This window comes from Hippoglossus hippoglossus, chromosome 20, assembly GCF_009819705.1.
Source record: "Hippoglossus hippoglossus isolate fHipHip1 chromosome 20, fHipHip1.pri, whole genome shotgun sequence".
Classification (NCBI taxonomy): domain Eukaryota; kingdom Metazoa; phylum Chordata; class Actinopteri; order Pleuronectiformes; family Pleuronectidae; genus Hippoglossus; species Hippoglossus hippoglossus.
This window is the reverse complement of record NC_047170.1, coordinates 14,725,834-14,746,163: the sequence shown is the minus strand read 5'-3', so window position 1 is coordinate 14,746,163 and position 20,330 is coordinate 14,725,834. Positions and strand designations below refer to the sequence as shown.

The following is a 20,330-nucleotide window of genomic DNA, read 5'->3' as shown; positions in this document are numbered from 1 at the left end:
TCACTCGTATGATTTATGATATTATGTTGACGTGAATTATAGGTTCAGTGTATTTGTATAGTTTTTGACCCCATTTAATCCCTTTTCACTGGATTTGATCTCATTTCATCCCATTAAGTTCTCAAGAGAAAAGCTTTCCTGTCGGAAACTGTTCAGCAAGAATGCAAGTCATGGATTTTTCTTCATCACGTACTGCTACTGGTGCGTTTTTTTCTGTCTTCTACAAATTTAAGATATACCATTAAAATCGTTATAGCCAATACATATATAATATTCACATATACTGTTGTAAAATGTGTGTTTTAATCTATCATTGGTATTTTACAGGTATTTGTCTGTAGCCTCTATTTTCTGTGCTGCATTGTGGGTGTCCCTGCAGCCTGAGGCCACAGTGGTCAGATCTCCATTCACTTCCCCCAATAGGAAGCAGGATTTCCTCCCGTCCTCTCGTTCTCCTGACCTGTATCATCGCTGCACCCCTCACCCGATGCCTGGGAGCTTCTCTCCCGCCAAGAGACAAAAAAAAGTCACATCAGCAAAGTGCTGCAAATGTCATTTAATCCTCATTTACTCTGGCACTCGCTGAGAAACCGGCACATTCCCTCAGCAGATGTGATTCACCTAATTCTTCTGACACCTCAGTTAGTATTGTTTAATGACATCTGCTCGCTGGGTTCATTTTCCAGGCACAGATTTAGCACTGACTGAAGTTCTATTTATAATGGTTCAAGAATCGCAGATAAAGGCACCTTGAAAAAAAGCCTACTCAGAAAAATGTATTCCCAAAATTCATCAATCAGTGGCACTTTTGCGTTTGATTTATTAAAAATAGATCCATGCTCGTAACGTGAGCATAACGTGACACAGTCTCTCGCTTCCCTCCTCCCGTCTTCCTCTCCTCTGTGGAAGCTCGGGAAATTGCTGTCGTTTGACCAACCTCAACAACCCATGTGACAGGATATCCATCACTGTGATTAGGGGGGGGAAAGTGCCATGTCCCTGAGTCATTGTTGCTCCATGTCACACACCTTAGCACACACCAGACCTCCTCTCTCATGACTGGAAAACTCCCGCACCACCTCGTCCACCACTGAGTGTAAACCACACATCAGGGATAATGTTACCCTGCTCAGGTTTGGCTGTGATCCTCTGTCTCCTGCAGGCCCTCTGCATCACTGCTGACATAGGTACGTACCCCTGACACTTTTCTTTTTTTTTGTCTATTCATCTTGTGTGTGTGTGTGAGTAAAATAATCATCTCCTAAATGAATTTATGAAGCTCTTCGGTTCTGTTTCCAGACAGCGGCTCCTTTCTGATTTTCAATGAGAACCACAACAAGTGCATCCGGGTGGAGAGCGCCACCTCGGTGACCATAGCCACCTGCGATCCTCACGACAAGCAGCAGCAGTTTCGTTGGGCCTCCAAGTCGCGCCTTCTCAGCCTGTCCCTCAAGCTCTGTCTGGGGGCCACGGATATTAAAGAGTGGGTGAAGGTCCTCCTGTTTGAATGTGATGAGAGCAGCGACCTCCAGCACTGGCAGTGCAAGAACGAGACTCTCTTTGGCCTAAAAGACCAGGACCTGCACTTAAACTGGGGCCACCGCAATGAGAGGAACATACTGATCTACCAAGGCTCGGGGCTCTGGAGTCGCTGGAGGATATTTGGCACTCGGGGAGACATTTGCTCAAAGGGGTATCAAGGTAGGAATCCTTGATCCACAACTGACAAAGCCATAATCATGTCTACAGTGGTTTTTAAACTTAGTCCCTCAACAGTATTTTACGATGCATAATTTTATCTGCATAGTTTCTCCATGTGAAATGGGCTGCATCTATAAAGCGTTCACACAGTCACATACATGCAGCACTTCTATAATGCAGTTTTATCAGACATCACACACACACTGCTGGCACAGCGGTCAGGGGCAAGGATGAGTATGCGGACTGGAGGAGCTGGGGATTGAATCTGGTTCGTGGACGACCCGTTACGCCTCCTGAGCCACAGCCGCCATCCTCAGATTGCAAAAAACCTGTTATATTGAAGTAATACAAATATAATAATTGTCTATTTCTAATTGCTGCCATGTAGACCAAATAGCAGGTGCTATGGCTATAGAATAAATAAGATATATATGACTCACAACTCTGTGATTACCTTTAAAAATTTTAATTATATGACCGCTTTCATAATACTAAAAAGATCATTAGGTTTTTTTTCAGATATTTCCATATGGGCTAATGTATGATAGATGTGGTGAAATGTATTAAAGAGTAAAATAAAGTGAATATCAAGAGACGTGCAGCATCTGATGAGAACATATTGAAACCACCAGCTATAGTGGCGTAAAAATACAAGTTACTTGCTTATTTGTTGGGGGGTTTCGTTGAACAGTCAGATGTTATGTGCTGCTGTGAGTTCCCCCTGCAGAGTGGCACAGTTGGTAACGCACCACAAATACCAAGCTTTGTTGGATATGAAGGGACTCACTGCGAGCGCCTGACCTTTTTAAGGGCTGCAGAAGGAATCCTGCCAAATCTGTAGTCTGATTATTGGACTAATCCTTTTAAATCGGGGCAATCTAATAAATTTACCCACAGAAAATACAAGGGGCAGATCAAACACATCACAAATGGTCAAAAGTTCAGTCTGTAACTCTTTCAAATGATTTTTTAATAGATTGTTCCACGAAACTACAGCTTTGCATTGCTGTTTTTCGACAATGGTGTTCTTCCATCCTTGTGGCACCGGTTTGGAAAGATCCTTTTTCAAAACGAAATGTCCACATTCATTCTGTCTCCTCAGAGATTTTCACCATAGGGGGCAATTCGTTTGGAAGCCCCTGTCAGTTCCCTTTCAAGTTTTTGGACAAGTGGTACGCTGAGTGCACGAAGGAGGGCCGATCAGACGGACAGCTGTGGTGCGCCACAGAGAGGGACTACGATAAAGTGAAGAAGTGGGGCTTCTGTCCCACCCAAGGTGAGTGTGAGCTACACATGTTTCCACCCAGAAGTCTACGGTTCTTCAACATCTGTAATCATCAGGATTGTTAAAATGCTCGTTACGTCTATATGTCAGAGTCACATTAATTTTTCCTTTGACCACACGGAGTTATCTTGTTGGTTTGTGTAAGTGCTCTCGCTAAAGAGGTCAGTGCTGACAGGTTTCTGGCCCCCTCCTCTCTCCCCTCAGAAGAACAACACCACCACTTCCTCTTTTGAGTTGTCAACACAGCACTGTCCTTGATTTCCTCTTCGCGTCTGCCTGTCGTTCCCCTGACACTGCTCTAAAACTGGGGCAGGAAAGGAAGAGAAGGGAAAAAGCAAAGTCACTTTTACAATAGAAGCAAAACCACAGCAATTTCTAGATAAGAATGAAGGAGAATTTATTCAGTTTTCAGTTTTAAGACTTTTATTGGTTCTTAAAATTCATCCAGGTCAATTACAGAGGGGAATGATTTCTCTTCTTTTTTTTCTCTTTTCCATATCCAGCATCCTCAGGTTGGGACACTGACCCAGTCACTGGGGTTCAGTATCAGAGGAACACACAGTCAGTGTTGACCTGGCATCAGGCGAGGAAGAGCTGCCAGCAGCAGGGAGCCGACCTCCTCAGCATCGTCGAGCTGCACGAGCAGTCGTACATCTCAGGTACGACTCTGACCTCCCATACCACGCAGGGTTATAATGCTGGATGTTAATAGCTTTGCAATGCGTGTGTTGGCACAGGGTTGACAAGTACTTTCGGGACATCTCTGTGGATTGGACTGAACTCCTTGGATTTTGAAAGCGGGTGGCAGTGGAGCAACGGAAACCCATTTAGATATTTAAACTGGGCCCCAGGTGAGGACATAAAAATACTGCACAGTGTAATGTTTCTTTAAAAGAAATGTCTGCTGGAGTTTAGCGTTGTACTCATTGTGATGTGATGAAGCTTTCTCAAAGGTTCCATATATTGACTATAAAGGACATGTCAAGGTTACATGCAGACTCGGTGTAGCTATTACATTAAATATCACAAAAATATATTGCACTCTGTTATACACATTGCCATTGCATGTTGTGTTTCCCACAGGTCATCCGTCATCAGAGCCTGGACTTACCTGTGCAACCCTCAACGCTGCAAAAGCCTCAAAATGGGAGAGCAGCGCCTGCACCAAGAAGCTCGGTTACATCTGTCGCAAAGGAAACTCCACCAGTCTGCCGCCACCACCAAGTAAAATCATATAAGATATGAGACATATGAGTCTTCATGGTACGAATATACAGCTGAACATATTCTCTATCCGTGTGTATGTCTACAGGCAAAGATCAGCACAGCTTCTGCCCCAGTCACTGGGTTCCTTACGCAGGTCACTGTTACTACCTGGAGAGGAGTAAGAAGATGTGGGGGGATGCTCTGGCTGCGTGTCACAAAGAGGGCGGAGACTTGGCCAGCATTCACAACATAGAGGAGCAGAGCTTCGTCATATCTCAATCTGGATACTGTAAGTGTGCATAAAAACTAGATGTAGATATTATGGAAACTCAGTGATAAATCTGTGTAACTTCAAAATGGTGAATAATATGAATACATCATTTTCTTTCCAAGAGTTAAGTGAGAATATTAATTGCACCAGTAGGATTTTTCTAAATCAGGGGACATGAAGGGGCCACAGTTTATACAGTGGGGACAGAAATATATCAAACCTCCATGGACAATTCCTGATTCATTAAGGTGCATATTTAAGTCATCCCTTGTTTACTGTTGGCTCTATAACTTTAAGCAAAGCCAGACATTGAATATATTTAGAAAACTGTACCTTGTTCAAGCACATTGTGTATTTAAAAAAAAAAAAAGTCTATATTGTCATATTTATTGTTACTAGACTACTGACAGGACAAGCGTACTTCAGTGGTCGATCAGATTTCAGCTGGGGCCAGTGCCCCCGTGGCCCTGACCCTGGATCCGCCCCTGGATACCACTGTGTTACATCTGTTCATTGAATATGAAGCTGCAGCTTAGCTTTAGCTTAGCATAAAGACTACAAGCAGAAACCGCCTGGCTCTGTACATGTAACAGAACACATTATATCATGTTTGTTTAATCCACACAAAAAAACTCAGTGTAAAAAAATCTCATTTTGTGGTTTATGTGCCAGATGTTCTTTATTGGCCGGACACAATAACTTCCTGAAATTTCTGCTTGTTGCCTGGAAAACTAACAGTGTTGACAAGATGACAATAAGTCACTTCTGCAAGCCAAGAAATAAAGCAACACAGGACATCCAGTAAAACCCTGACATGTCATTTTCACATTCTGGTTTTTGTACGTTTTAAACAAACTAAATATACATTGTTAGTGGACTTTGGAGGTCGGCTTGGGCCGTTTTTGTAACTGATGGCCAGGCTAGCTGTTTCCCCCTGTTTCCAGTCTTTGCCCTAAGCTAAGCTAATCACTCGTCTGCAGCTATGTCTCAATATTAATGTGCAGGAAACGAGATTGGCATCAGTGTTCTCAGCAAGAAAGCTTTGACCATACTCCATTAATATGTGCATGTGCCTATAGTGCCGACAGATGTGCTCTGGATTGGCTTGAACGATCAGAAGAACCAGATGTTGTTCGAATGGTCCGATCACTCCCACGTCACCTTCGCCCAGTGGCAAACAGGCGAACCCTCTCACGCCACCAACCTCCAGGAAGACTGTGTTCTCATCAGAGGAAAGGTAACACCCGTCACTCCCCGAATACACACAGAGCAAATCATAATTCCAATTTATTATCATAGGAGTGACAGCATTTCCCAGCAGTTATATTCAGTGTTGCTCACACAGGATGGAAGTTGGGCAGATCACATGTGTGAAAAGACGTACGGGTACATCTGCAAGAAGAAGGCCTCCACGAAACCACCGGAGGGCGCCGAAGAGGACGCCAACCCTGGATGCAAGCTAGTGAGCGATGACCATATCTACTTTGAATCAAACAATAAATCCTTCAGATCAGATTTATATTCACTGCGTTTGTGTTCTCGTCGCCGTCAATCAGGGCTCGATCAGGTTTGATTCCTACTGTTACAACGTCGGAGCCGAGACGAAAACTTTTGATGATGCAAAGCAGACGTGCTCCGAGGCTGGCGCACATCTGGTGGATGTGGGTGACAGGTATAGTTTCATCCATTCATGTCATATGTATGTGGATCATTTCCCCCTATTGTTCGGTAATTAAATGATCTGAAACACTACTTTCCAAAGAAGGTTAATCTAAAAGAAAAGATTTATTTAGAATCATCATCAAGTTGTTTTATCACTTATACCTTTCTTCTTTCCTGCAGATATGAGAGCGCCTTCCTGGTCAGTTTGGTGGGTTTAAGACCAGAGAAGTATTTCTGGACGGGTTTGACCAACACAGAAGACGTAAACACTTTCCGATGGACGACCAGAAGAAAGGTCGCGTTCACTCATTTCAACGTGGGAATGCCAGGTACAGCTTCTCTTCAGTTGTACAGTGTAACCATGGTTCCTAATGGGCTTTGTGTTATATACTGCATTGTATACCTGCATGTATAAATTATGTTCATGTTAGCTATCGATCCCTTAGACTGTAGATAAAGATGGACGACATGACAGCTCTCAAAAGTGCAGCCTAATCATCTCCAAAATGACATACGCTAATAACTTCCCGAGCATTTGTAATTGGCTTTATTGCCATGAAATAATAAACGTAACAATGAACAATCTTTATAACTTGTAAGTTAGCTTGTCACAATATATATATTTTTCCATTTCCTCCTCTGTGTTTAACAAAAGACAGAAAACAGGGATGCGTTGCCATGACAACTGGGATTTTCGCCGGATTATGGGATGTTGTCACCTGCAGCAACAAGGAGAAATACATCTGCAAGAAACCAGCGGAGGGTGTGCAGGTGACGACGGTCCCGCCCACCACCCCGGCCCTGAGCTGTGCCTCCGGGTGGTTCCCGGTCGCCACAGGGAACGTCTGCTTCCAGGTCGGAGGAGAAACTTTTACTAATCTGAAAAAGATCTTTGCTATTTTCACCGCCACCATCAAATCTGACCCATTGTGCTTTTTCACTCATTCAAAGCTTTTCAATAGACGAGGGGATCTTAAGAAGACGTGGTCTGAAGCACATGACTTCTGCAAGGCCATTGGTGGGGACCTGATGAGCATCCACAGTGCGCAGGACCTAAACAATGCGGAGTATGTTAACTCACCAGCTTGTGCGTGTCTAATCCTATACGGTAATTGAGAATTCAGGCAGTTAGTGTGAGTTCTTCTGTCCTGCAGGCTTCACTTCTCTGACGCAGCTTGGATTGGTTTCAGCTCCCTGGATACCAGTCAAGGTTTTGTGTGGAGTGATGGGTCCCCTGTATGTAGCACTTCATTGTTATCAACTACAATCTTTTACTCACTGTAATCCTAATAACGTGTATTTCCAACAACTGTGATCTAGAGCAACTTTGACAGCTGGGCCTTTGGAGAACCGAACAACTACAACGACAATGAACACTGTGCAGAAGTCCAGTTTTACTACGGACGCCACTGGAACGATCGGCACTGTGATTCCAACAATGACTGGATCTGCCAGATACGCAAAGGTAACACGGAGCTCCGGTTCACATGGAGCCATTTATCTAAACTAGTCGTATCAGAGTTTTGTGCCGTTGTTTCTTCTTTCATGCTTCTTGTATTTTCAGGTGTGACTCCCAGCCCGGAGCCTGTCACTGTTCCAACAGGTACGGTTCAGCAGCGCCGTCTTCACTGTTTTGTTTTAACGTGTCCAGAGTTGCACAAATACATTTCCATAAACTACTAAGACATTGCTTTACCTGACTTGTTGTCAGGGTTACTGCTAATCAGTAATTTTTATCCAATCAAGGTCACTCAGCATGGACAGGTCACAACCTCTTAATTTGCAAATTAAATGTTAGTGCATAAAAATTTCTTGCCATTAACCAAACATTTACTTTTGTTTGCCATGTTTCTGCGTATTTTACATCAACAACGCTCCCGTATTCCCATTATTCTTTCTGTAAATTCCTAATGCTGTAACTGTCCCCCCCCCCCCGTATTTCCAGTATACAACACCACAGAAGATGGCTGGCTCATATACAACGACACGCAGTATTTCTTCAACACTGACCCCCTTTCCATGGAAGCTGCCAGAGTCTTCTGCAAAAAAAACTTTGGCGAACTTGCAGTCATCACGGGGGAGAGTGAGAGGAAGTTCCTCTGGAAACAGGCAAGGAATTCAAAGAATGTCATGTTTAATAACGCTGGATTTCCAAACAGCAGCATGTTCTCAATTATCTGCTGGCAAGAGTATCGAGTTCTGTATCTGATTTAACGTCTCTCACCATTATCTCGCAGATATTGAAAGGCTCAGAAGGACAGTACTACATTGGCATGGTGGTGAATTTGGATCAGTCATTCAGGTAAATCACACCAAGGCCGTTTACCGTACATCAATCTGACATTTATGATATGAAACTGCGATGCGTTACTGAGTTTTTATTCGTATTTGTTTTTATGTTTCCATTTCTAGCTGGCTGGACGGCAGCCCTGTAACTTACACTGCATGGGAACACAATGAGCCCAACTTTGCTAACAATGACGAAAACTGTGTGACTATATACAAGGGCATGGGTGAGTCCAAATCAGAGACAGTCTTCATAGTGTTATCTAGTCTTCATATTATTTATTCACGATCCTCTGCACACAGGCTACTGGAACGATATTAACTGTGGTATGGAGCTTTCCTCCATCTGCAAAAGAAGCAGCAGTTTTGTCAACGCAACGATGGTCCCCACCACGGTTCCTAAAGGAGGATGTGCACCAGGGTGGATTTCTTTTAGAGGAAAGGTATTTGCATGTAACTGTGCGCGACATCAATTGCTTCAAAACAATGCTGACACTCATCATGGGCTTATCTTTAATCGAGGCAAACGTTTTCAGGATTTAAACTTTCCCGTGTGCATGATGCAAATCTGTCGCCGGTAAACTGTGTTTCCCATCTGTCTGGTTATCTGCTGTCCATGTGCTTGTTATTCCGACACACAACTCATCTTGTTTATACAGTGCTACAAAATTGTTACGGGGGATGACAATAACACGTGGCTGAACGCCAGGACGTACTGCATAAACCAGGGAGGAAATCTGGTTTCTATCGTCAATGACAGAGAGCAAGGTGAGGAATATGGGCTTCAGTGGTCGAGGTTTACAGTTCACAAAGTGGTATGAAAGTCTCACAACCTTGGGATATGAGTTTTGAGAATAATGGTTTCTTCCCTTGTAGCTTTCCTAACATCACAGATGTTGAGATACAAGGAAAACCTGTGGATTGGCATGAATGATGTGAACTGGGAGATGCACTTTGTGTGGACAGACGGTAGAGGCATGGCATACACCAACTGGGCCAAAGGACACCCAACCTCTGTGCCGGAAGGACGATACTCAGCATCAGATGAGGTTATTTCTGCTTCTATAACCAAACCAAACTCTCTCTTGAACAATAAAAAAGAAAAATGTAACGACCAAGCTGTGCTGAGGTTTCCTTTTCTTCCTGACAGTCGTTTGACTGTGTGATCATGCTGGGCGGCGTCAACAAACTCACAGGATTGTGGAAAGTGGACGACTGTAACAGCAAAAAAGGCTTCATCTGCAAAAGAAACATCGGTGAGTGAAACACGAGCGAGCTCAATTTTCAGTTTGTTTTCTAAGATCGCGACTAACGACTGAGGTGTGCTGCTCACAAAGATTCTCAGATCGTGGTTCCACCCACCACTGTGTTACCGAAGGCGTTCTACAAGCTCGGCAATGATTCCTACAAACTGGTGACGCAGAAGATGAGATGGGACGAGGCGAGGAGGCAGTGCCAAGCAGACGATGCAGACCTGGCCAGTATCCTGGACCCTGTAGCTGAGGCTTACATCACATTGCAGATTTCCAAGCACAATGAACCCGTGTGGATTGGCCTCAACAGCAATGTGGTAAAGAACAGTTATTCTTCAGCACTAGTTCAAACTTAGACGAGGAGCTTCTTTCTTTCTTTTCATTAATGCAAGTGGTGATTTCTCTTTCACAGACCGGTGGTCGGTTCAAGTGGGTCGACGGCTGGTTACTGTCTTACACCAAATGGGGAAAAGATGAGCCTAAAAAAAATGAAGGCTGTGTGTATATGGATGTGGACAAAAAGTGGAAGACTGCATCCTGCACTGACAACTGCTATTCCCTCTGCAAGAGGTCACCAGGTCAGAGAGCCCCGCTGGTGCTTTTCATGTGCTTTATGCTGCACATAACCAAACCACAAAGCGTGAGCTCCTGAGACGAAGATGCCGTCTCCTGTCTCTTTTTCAGACATCGCTCCCACCGAGCCGCCGCAGCTTCCTGGCAGCTGTCCGGAACCGAAGAGCCGAAGAACCTGGATTCCTTTCAAAGGCCACTGTTACGCCTTCCTCAGCGCACAGGTGGACAACTGGGCCCATGCCTCCGTCGATTGCCTGAAAATGGGTATGTTATTAAAAGAAATGTCCACTGATAAATGATACATGCATATTTAACAGTATGCAACTGTGGCTGTGTTCCTCAGGTGCATCTCTGGTGAGTGTTCAGGACCCTCAGGAGGGTCTGTTCATACAACAGAACCTGGAGATGCTGCAGGACGGGGCCAAAACCTTCTGGATCGGCCTCTTCAAGACCCACGAAGGTGAGCGTGGCTTATACTAAAATTAATGTATGTCAGTGGCAGATCCAGATGCGGGGCGAGGGGGGCGATCACTGGCATCAGCTCTAATCTGATTGGCCCCTGAAGTGCCTCTATCTTGTCGGTAGTCTTTTTAAAACATAAGTTTCTCCGTTTCAGGTGAGTGGCAGTGGATCGATGACAGCGTTTTGGACTATACCAACTGGAATTCGGGGATGCCAAAGTCGGACTCGTGTGTGGACATCCATTCTGACACTGGACTGTGGAGTACGAACAGCTGCGGCAGATATAGGTCTTACATCTGCAAAAGACCAAAAGGTAAGTTCAATGAACTGTAACTTTCATGTGTCCTATCAATAACTTTTATTGAGCAATTTTTTTTGTTTGTTTCAGTTATTACACCGACAGAAAAGCCTCCATCTGTTGGTAAGTTATTTTATCTTCTGCATCGAGTGCATATGATGATTCAAATTTCGAACTTTAACCAAATCAATGTTAAATCTTTTGTGTTTTGCCTCCGCAGCACACGTCACCGAAGAAGCTTCTCATGGGTCGGCTGGCATCACCGTGGCCGTGGTGCTGGTCGTAATCGCTATTTTTGGACTCGGTGCCTTCCTCCTCTTCCGTAAACGGATACCCACGACTGTCTTGGGAGAAGGCACCTTCGACAACAAGTTATATTTCAACAATCCGATCCGAGCCCTTGTCGACACCAAGGGTCTGGTGGCCAACATCGAGCAAAATGAACAGGCGTAGAAAGACGTGATGATCGACACAGTGGAAATAACCCGTACTTCATTTCAGATCACTTGGACTGGATCAGAAATAATGATTTTCAGGATCATGACACAATAACTCTTGCCAAAACTGGCACTGCACTAAGCCAATTACAGACAAGATAATATAAAAATTATATGATTTGTGAAATGTGTACAGAGTTTCTTTTTTTTTTTTTACATTTACCAATCAACATAACGAAGAAACATTTGCGGATCAAATAAGAAAGTAAGAAAAATAAATTTTAAGATGTGTTTTTTATTTTTTACTTCAACCTTGCTCAACTGAATTGCTTGTTATTATTTTCCATGTGTTCATCAAACTATTTCTGGCTCTCGACAGTGTAAATAGATGCTCAATAAAAAAAATCTAAAAACACTAAAACCAATTGTCCTTTTTGCTCGTTTTGTCTTCTGATAAACCAGCAACAGAGCAACAATGTTCCATCAGTAATGGTGGACAACTGTGATGAGATACAATGTGATGGGACATAAATAGCAGATTAAAGCAGTTTTCATAACAGAAACAAACAAAAAGGTCGGTGGAAATAAGTTCCTGATCAAATGTAATAGGCCCAACACCTGAAACATCTTGACACTGAGACTTGAACCTTCTTGCTGCATGACAGGGCTGAACTGTCCCCTTACATTTAATGAAGCTGCACCAAACTTCACACATTCATAGATATCAGTCCCCTAAATATGCCTCATTTGTCCTTTCAATAGAGGTTTAAAGCCCCATCTCACAATGTTAAAGAAAGTGAAAAATCTTTATCGAATCTTCTTCCTCAGCCAATTCCCCTTCACTTCTGCAGAGTTTCAACAAAACAGGTTTGGTAGTTTGTGTCATTCTGCTGAAAAAACAAATCCAAACATAACCTCGTTGGAGGAGAAAAAAAATACCAGAGGAAAAATCCATCAGCCCTTTTTCAGGATGACAGGGACCAGGATTTCCTTCATTTAAGTGATGAGGTATTTTTTAAAGCTATTTAACTGTTATTGTACATCCTCCTGTGACAAAACACAAAAACTCAAAATCTCCCCCAAACACTTTCATCCACTTCAGATAAAGACCAAGATCAATGTTTCTTTATTTGTATTTTCTTGTATTTCTGCATAGAGACAAATTATCAAATTAAAGTCAATCAGATCCGATGCTGAATTTGGAGATTTCTAAATCTTGCTCTGTAATCACCGGCTGCCCCCCCTCACCTCACCCTAAAAGTGAGGCAGTGCTCTCCATGGCAACCGCAGCCCTTCGAAGGCTGTCGCAACTAATCCCCGGGGGCTTACTCAACTCTTACTTCTCGTAAGAGGGTTTTACCAACAGAACCGATGCCAGAGAATCGACCGGATCCTGTGTTTACCCGACCAGAGGAGGAGGAGAACAAACCCGCAGCCACATCAGCAGCTGAGAGGAGCACAGGGGATAATGGTAAGCCTGGTTCATCCTCTGTATCTCAGGTGTCACTGCAGCTTTTAGCAACAGCTCTGCCCTCGTGTGTTTTGCTCGGTCGAGTTGACCCCCCGCGTGGGAGGATGTTGGAAAGGGTTTGCAGGAACGTTCGGCGTGTTTTGTTCTGCGTGTTTGATCTTTGATGACTCAGAGATCGTGGAGAAGAAGAGGAACGTTGGGTTTGAAGGTGACTGGTGTTTTGCACATGTGGGCTTGTGTAGTCAACAAACAACATGCACTCGCACACAGCAGCTCCTGATGTCCAACTGGATGGACAACTGATGCTGCTAAAATAAGGAAACTGGTTCGATGCATAGAATAAAACTGCCAGGGTTAAATAAAATAAAACTCCATCACTTCAGGACTTCACTCTGTTTTCAACATGGATCTCCGTCTGCCTCACTTTCGCCACAGTCTCCCCATTCATGCCCCTTCCCTCTGCCCCCGTGTTCTCTCTCACTTGCCTGCACTAATCTTTTTGTTGTGGTCCGAGGGGCCCGGGCTTTGGCTGACCATTCAGCACAGTGAGGGTCGGCGCAGCTGAAGGGTGCCGAGCCTTCCGGTCCCCCACGCACCAGATCTGGCGGGCCTATTATTAACGCCTCCCTCAGCAAGAACACATCCGCCGCTCTTCTTTTTTTAGAGGCTTTTTGCTCCGTGATCTCCTCGTTCACCTTGATTCAGAAATTGTCTATCCCTCTCTCGCTCTCTCTTTCTCTCGCAGTCCGTCTCACATTCTCATTTATTATCTCATAGCCCTTAGCCTGCCCTGGGAGCTCGAGGGAGTCGGACGTCCCCCGCAGGAACATGCACTTCAGGAGCGGTCCACCTCTTCTGCTGTTGCTGCTGCCTCTTTGTCTGCTGGGGAGCGTGGTGGAGGTGAAAGGGCAGGAGTGGGGGTACCTGCAGGAGGCCCTCAAGGCCCTGGGTCTTCCCCCGGGGATGGACGACGGACCCCAGCTCCAGAGGAACAAAACCGGGGTCCTGATCTCCACGCTTCTTCAGGCGGTGCACTGTGCAGAGCAGACAGGGACCTCGCAAGACAACTGCGACGAGGTACGCCTTTCTTTACACCCAGTATGCTGAATGCTTATCATGCATTCACCCCCTGTTCCTGTCTGCTTATTTCATGAAATGTGCTTGTTATTGGTGGAATGCGAAGTGAATGTGGAGGCTTAAGTCCTTGACCTCCATGGGGCATTCATGCTGTGTGGCTTTATCCATCACATTTGACATAATAAACTCCAGAGAATGGAGCTGGAGGTACTTCACATGTTTGTGCAGGTGGAGCTGTCAAGTGGGATTATCGAGCCTTGACATGAGGTTTAGAAATTAACACAGCGACAGTCTGCTTTCCAGCATTGTTTGCTGAATAATCTTCTCCGTCTAACTAAGAGCGGTGCGATCGGGCTCGTATTCAACAGCACAGCAGCTGGACATTTTCTAAGAAGCAGCATCCTGTGTGTGCAAGGAGAAAATGGGCCTTTTATCAAGCTGACCTCTTTTCCACTTTTCCCCCTCACATGTAAATATTTTATAAGCCTCACGTGACTTGATGTTCTGCTACTTTATGTCCTTAAAATATCTCTGATGTTCTTCCTATTCCAGTGCCTGACATCGGACGTAGCCCTCTCTGCGCTAGAGGATGATGGAAAATCTTACCTCACGGAGGACGACTACCAGCAGATCTCCACTGTTCTGCTGTACTACATCATCAACTTGCGAGATCTGTGTGTGCCAGACGCCGCCTCCTCTTCCTCCCTTTCCTCCCCCTCCTCCTCCTCCTCATCTGGGAACTATCAGTTCTACCTCCTGGCACTCACCAATCTACACCCCGCTGAGGACGACCAGTTCCTGTCACTCAGTGAAACCGAGAGTATTCTGCAGCTCATCAACCAGCACTACCACCCCTCCAACCTGCAAGAAACCTCCTCGGATATGCAAGTAAGAGATTTGTCATTTAGGAAATCTACCTCTTATGCACACACAGCTACGATCATGTCACCTTTGACCCCACAGTGCATCGATGCCGCTCATCTACTCCAAGATGTTGACGTGAAAGAAAACCCAGGTGCTGGTGAGTCCTCTGTGCCCAGAGTGGCTGCAGCCATTATCAGCCACATCCTGCAGGGCCACTGCTTCAGACGGAGGAATCTCCCGTCACCCGCCTTCTTCACCGACTATATCTTTCAATCCCTGAATCGCTCAAGTAACCTGCAGATCACAGGTAAGTTGAGTAAGTTGTTATTTTATTGAATCCATGCAGAATGTAGCTGCATGCTCCTATAAGACCGCAAATAAACAAACGTGGAACACTGACTCATTTAGATCAATCTGACCTCAGTATTTAATCCAGCCGTCTTCTTCTTCTCCTCCTCTCAGACTTGGAGGAGCTGCTTCATCAGCTGGGAGTGGGCAGGGGGGGAGCATCTCTCTCTCACGGCAGGAAGAGGAGGAGCATCACAGGAGGAGCCAAACATCAGGTGGACGGATGTAACCATGAAACTGGAGCAATTACCAGAGACTGGGCTGAGGTGAGGCTCAGTCAAATATCAAATGAGTCTAAAACATTGTTTATTTGAACCTCAGACTCATCTTTTCCTTTGACTCTGAACAGGTATGTTTTTCAGCAAATCAGCTGGTGGATATTTTTGCCCTGGATCCTCATTCGCCGATTTCCAAGGAGCACTTCAGACAGATTTGCCCGGCCATTATTCAGCAGTTGCTAGGCAACGCCTGCGAGTCTGCAGAGCCAAAAACAACAGGATCACTGCCCACTGCTCTGGAGAGTAAGACACTGTACCTCATTGTTCCCCTATACAAACCACAGCTTACAGTATAGAGATACTGCAACTAACTAAAACAACTCGTTTTAGTAAATATTTCACTGAATTGAACAACTTAATATAATTTTTAAAAGAGGTAAAATGCAGGAAATTAGTTAGGACATATTTTAATAGTTAGATACATTCTATCTATTCTATATTTTGTCGATGAAATACCAGTCGTATTATTTGGGATTTATTGTTATCACAAATCAAATATAGACACTAAAAACATCTCAACTCAACTTATTATTAATTATTTTTTATCCTTTTTACTGAATTATTTATTCATGTTAGATTATTATAATTTCTTAGGCTTCTTTGCTACATTGTATTTCTTGTGTTGTGTTTTTATGCTTTTGAAAAGTAAATACAAGATAAGAAATAAGAGAATATTAAATCGAATAACTTTTGGTTATAGGTTTGGTTCAGTGAAAACAAATAAATAAAGATTGTAAAGACTTGTAAACTGACCTTCTGATTGGGTTTTCCAGTTTTTTCTTTTGACTTTATCACAATTGGTCTAATGATATTTTTTATTTGCACATTGAAAAGGCTGTTTTAAAAATAACCATCCCTCCTTCTCGGACCTGCAGAGTACGGCTACAGCACGGCTGCCGTCCTGCTCATCACGGTGGGCTCCATGTTCGGCATCTGCCTGATCTTCTTCAACTCCTGCCAGGAGACGTACACGCTCATCCTGCAGCTGTTTGTGGGCCTGGCGGTGGGAACCCTGTCAGGAGACGCTCTCCTGCACCTCATCCCACAGGTGCCACTGCACCTTCGACTATGACCAACCATAAACGTGTCTCAGAGAAAGTGTCTAATCACTTCCTCTTTTTTTGTCTCCTTGGAGATTCTGGGCCTCCATGGCGTCACTCATGTCGGTGATGACGCGCAACACACCGAAGGGAAGGAGTATCTGTGGAAGATTCTGGGCATGATCGCTGGGATTTATGGCTTTTTCCTTATTGAAAGAATGTTCTCCTTTATATTTCCTTCTCATGGCCACGTAAGATCTGTTTTTTAGTAACCATTATCAATTTGAATCACACCATAGTAAATCATGAGAAAGGGGCTGAAGCTGCGGCTGATGTTCAGTCCCTGTAACCAGATTGTGATCTTTTGGAGGTGGTCATGATGTTGCAGGCGAGCGACGGTGGTTTCATGACTTTCTTTTGTCTGCAGGGTCATTCCAGGGACCTCCCCTTGGAGCTCAACTGTAATGGTCGGTCACAGAGAGGCAAGTCCATCTCCACCATACAGCTGGTGAGTGTCGTCACTATCTGCTGTTTTTTATTAAGGGCTCTTGGCAGAAAGTCCTGATCCCTGTCATCCACACTATCATTTATGTAGTTATAGAGCAGAAAAGAGGGAGGAACAAAGCAGATCTTAGAGGGTAAAACTGTTGTATTATACTGTAGATAGATAGATAGATAGATAGATAGATAGATAGATAGATAGAGGGTTAGTGTAGTTGTTAGCAAAGGTAAAGTTAGGAACATGACTAAAATAAATAAATATGAATATAAGATGAGCAAAAAAAAATTATTCACAGTTATTGCAGGAGTAATCACAGAGTTTTGGTGTGGACACAAACTAAAGGGCTCATGGTTTTGAGAGTTCACCTTTTGACAGAGGTGAGGAGTACAGATATTCGCTGATGTATGTTGTGGAGTAAAAGTGAAAAGTACCCGTAAGTAAGACCACTTAAGTTAACATGAAAAATTGACTTTTCACATTAGGTTTATTTTCCTCCTCAACACAGATTTGAGACTTTTTTAAGCAAACCACATTATATTTATTTCAAAAACAAATTGCGCAACAGAGCTTATTAAAATAAAATAGAAATGATCACATGGATTAAATGTTGTGTAACAGCCTGTTGTTGACTGTGCTGTATCACTGTGCAGTTATTAAACATAATATAATTCCAATCACCTCAGCGATGCCCCACTCCCACGCTACTCCTCCACCAGTGTTGTTGCGCTGGAGGGCACCTCTCACAGTTACAGTACATCCACACAGTTCAGCACACTGGACCAATTCTGATCCCAAACTCATCTTTACAAGAAGAAGTGAATCTACTGAATTCATGTTTACAGAGGGGGGGGAAAATAACAACTTAAATCTACATAAATGAGTTTTCCAGAACGGCTTTTATATAAGAGGAGATGAAGAGCGGCGTGGGAGGGAGTGAAGGAGCAGGGCATGTAGGATGTTGGAGAATGAGAAGCACTGAATCATTCAGAAAACACTTGAATCACGCAGCTGAACACAAACTGGAACATTTCAGACACACAGAACGAGATCCCTCACGAGGAAAAGCTGCTTTTGTAAACTACAAACATGGACCTAGTTCCTGATCCGGTTCTAAGGTCATTCCACAGCACGCTGTCCATTAGCTGTAAACTCTCAGAAACACAAACACAAAATGAATCTAGTATGTGTTTTGACCCCTGAGTGAAATTGACTATAAACTTCAATCCCCCAAATTTACTACATATCAATGTTCCATCTGCACCAAAATTCACTGGGTTCTTCCTCCAGTAATGTCCCACCCCTCCACAAAATTTCATGAAAATCAGTTTAGTAGTTTTTGCGTAATCCTGCTCAATAAAATCAAACAAAACGCAGACATAAACACAACGTCCCTGGCTGAGAATAATAAACCGATTCTATTTCTGTGAATTTGTCTCATCCGAGCCTGCTCGTTTAACTATGTCTTCATTTCCTAAATTAGAATAACAGGTTAAGGGGGTTCAAACTCTGTGCTGTAAATAATTGTGTGTGTATCCTGCAGGGACCGATGGACGACTTGGAGTGTTCGGAAATATCTCCTGAACATGCAGACACGAGGAGGCCTTCACATCAGAGTAAGCTCGAGCTGCACGATCGCACCCGGATGAACATGTGATGTACTTTCGTAATTAGTCGCCCGGCATGACAGAGCGATTGTCCCGGTCTGAGGATGATCTTTGACGACACAGCCTCCCTTTGTGTTCCCAGGACAGGGGGTTCCTCGGCTGGCCGTGATGGTAATTGTGGGAGACAGCCTCCACAACTTTGCCGATGGCCTGGTCGTCGGGGCGGCCTTCTCCTTTTCAGTCGAGACTGGAATGGCGACCACCGTGGCCATCTTGTGCCACGAGATCCCGCACGAGATGGGTGAGAGGTCACTGCACCTGTTGTTTTGTTTTTTCAACTGGAAGCTGTTTAACTGAGCGGCTTCTCTGGTCTGGTGTTTATCTCTCAGGGGATTTTGCCGTGCTGCTCAGCTCTGGACTCTCGGTGAAGACGGCCATGCTGATGAACCTCCTCAGCGCTCTGACGGCCTTCATCGGCCTCTACATTGGACTCTTTGTTTCCACAGAGGCAGATGTGCAGCAGTGGATCTTCGCCGTCACTGCAGGGATTTTCCTGTACCTGTCACTGGTGGAAATGGTAAGGCAGCTTTATTAATGGCTGCTGATGCTCTATATCTTTTCTAATGTCAACAGATCCCATAAAAAGACCAGAACCAACAAAAAAACAGAAGGTGCATGAACCACCGCTAACGCTCTAAACCGCCATGTTAAATAATATGTCCCACCCTTCTACAAAATTTCACGGAAATTGGTTCACTAGTTGTTGAATAATCCTGCTGAAAGACAGACAAGATAACATGTAACAGTTATTCGTTAAAATGTCAACATGCTGTAAACAAAAATGCATAAATACGTCACGTCCTGCCTCCTGCATGCTCTTTGGTTTTTGTTGGTTTTTACCTTTTTATGGCATTTCTGGACATTAGGAAAACTAATAACGGCAGCTGTATCCCTTCTTCTGTCAAAATCCTGACCTTCTTTTCTTTCGTTCGTCAGCTTCCAGAGATGAGTCGCGTGAAGACCGACAGCCCGTGTCTCCTGTTTTTCCTGCAGAACCTGGGTCTGTTGATGGGTTGGTCCTGTCTCCTGCTGCTCGCGCTCTTTGAACATGAACTCAAATTCTAAAATTCACACATGACAAGGCATCGCTTCATGCAGGGTTTGAACCCAAATAACTGCTGACTTGATTTTTAGTGTTTTTGAATAATTTTTTTAAATAAGTGGTTGATTATTATCTGCTGCTGTGCGAGTGTTAGTTTGTGCACCCAGTAATTATTGGTGAGTATTTCATGTTGTCATAATCTCAGCTGGAGGATACAGTAAAAAAATCTTTTTTTATACATGATGATTTATTTTTGTTAAGTGTTATCAGTGCCTGTATCTGATGACTCAAGCTCAAACACTTCATTTGGGAGAGTCAGGTGCAATTGTGCATATCTGTTATGGTCACGTGGGGAATTTGTATATTTTGTACAATGTTTTATTTTAAATATTGAATTATTAACACTTTATTTTACAGACCTGTCATTTCTGCAATGTTTCTGAATATTATCCAGTGAAATTTAATACAAATCAGTCAGCACATTTCCAATTAATTGATTTCACTTTAAGACACAATCCAGTTATTTAGATTTGTCCTTCAACAGAGAAATTCTTAGGAAGTTGCAGACCCATAATAAAGCATAATCTCACATTAAACAACTTATAAATAT

At 43.9% G+C, this 20,330-nt stretch overlaps 2 protein-coding genes across 3 annotated transcripts; both read left to right on the top strand.

The window, feature by feature from the left end:
- Positions 1-1,005: 1,005 nt before the first annotated feature.
- On the top strand, positions 1,006-11,859 carry mrc1a (mannose receptor, C type 1a). 2 transcript variants are annotated; one of them, XM_034572666.1, is made up of 30 exons: positions 1,006-1,187; positions 1,300-1,701; positions 2,804-2,977; positions 3,490-3,645; positions 3,724-3,837; positions 4,070-4,210; positions 4,299-4,481; positions 5,543-5,700; positions 5,809-5,925; positions 6,020-6,135; positions 6,306-6,454; positions 6,781-6,980; positions 7,077-7,192; positions 7,280-7,361; positions 7,446-7,590; positions 7,690-7,728; positions 8,071-8,234; positions 8,363-8,427; positions 8,538-8,638; positions 8,715-8,854; positions 9,071-9,179; positions 9,288-9,462; positions 9,564-9,667; positions 9,749-9,981; positions 10,077-10,242; positions 10,349-10,501; positions 10,581-10,697; positions 10,854-11,012; positions 11,088-11,120; positions 11,218-11,859. In XM_034572666.1, the coding sequence occupies exons 1-30, from the start codon at positions 1,118-1,120 to the stop codon at positions 11,448-11,450; spliced, it is 4,314 nt and encodes a 1,437-aa protein (XP_034428557.1). In that variant the 5' UTR covers positions 1,006-1,117; the 3' UTR covers positions 11,451-11,859. The 2 variants fall into 2 exon arrangements, with proteins under 2 accessions (XP_034428557.1, XP_034428556.1); XM_034572665.1 differs by having other exon boundaries at positions 3,481-3,645.
- An 836-nt stretch (positions 11,860-12,695) lies between these two features.
- On the top strand, positions 12,696-19,893 carry LOC117754112 (zinc transporter ZIP12-like). Its single transcript, XM_034572802.1, has 13 exons — positions 12,696-12,905; positions 13,683-13,982; positions 14,535-14,870; positions 14,946-15,153; positions 15,309-15,460; positions 15,544-15,715; positions 16,348-16,520; positions 16,608-16,763; positions 16,940-17,020; positions 18,555-18,627; positions 18,761-18,919; positions 19,008-19,195; positions 19,615-19,893. Exons 1-13 carry the CDS (start codon positions 12,903-12,905, stop codon positions 19,741-19,743), a joined length of 2,130 nt encoding a protein of 709 aa, XP_034428693.1. The 5' UTR covers positions 12,696-12,902; the 3' UTR covers positions 19,744-19,893.
- Positions 19,894-20,330: the final 437 nt, after the last annotated feature.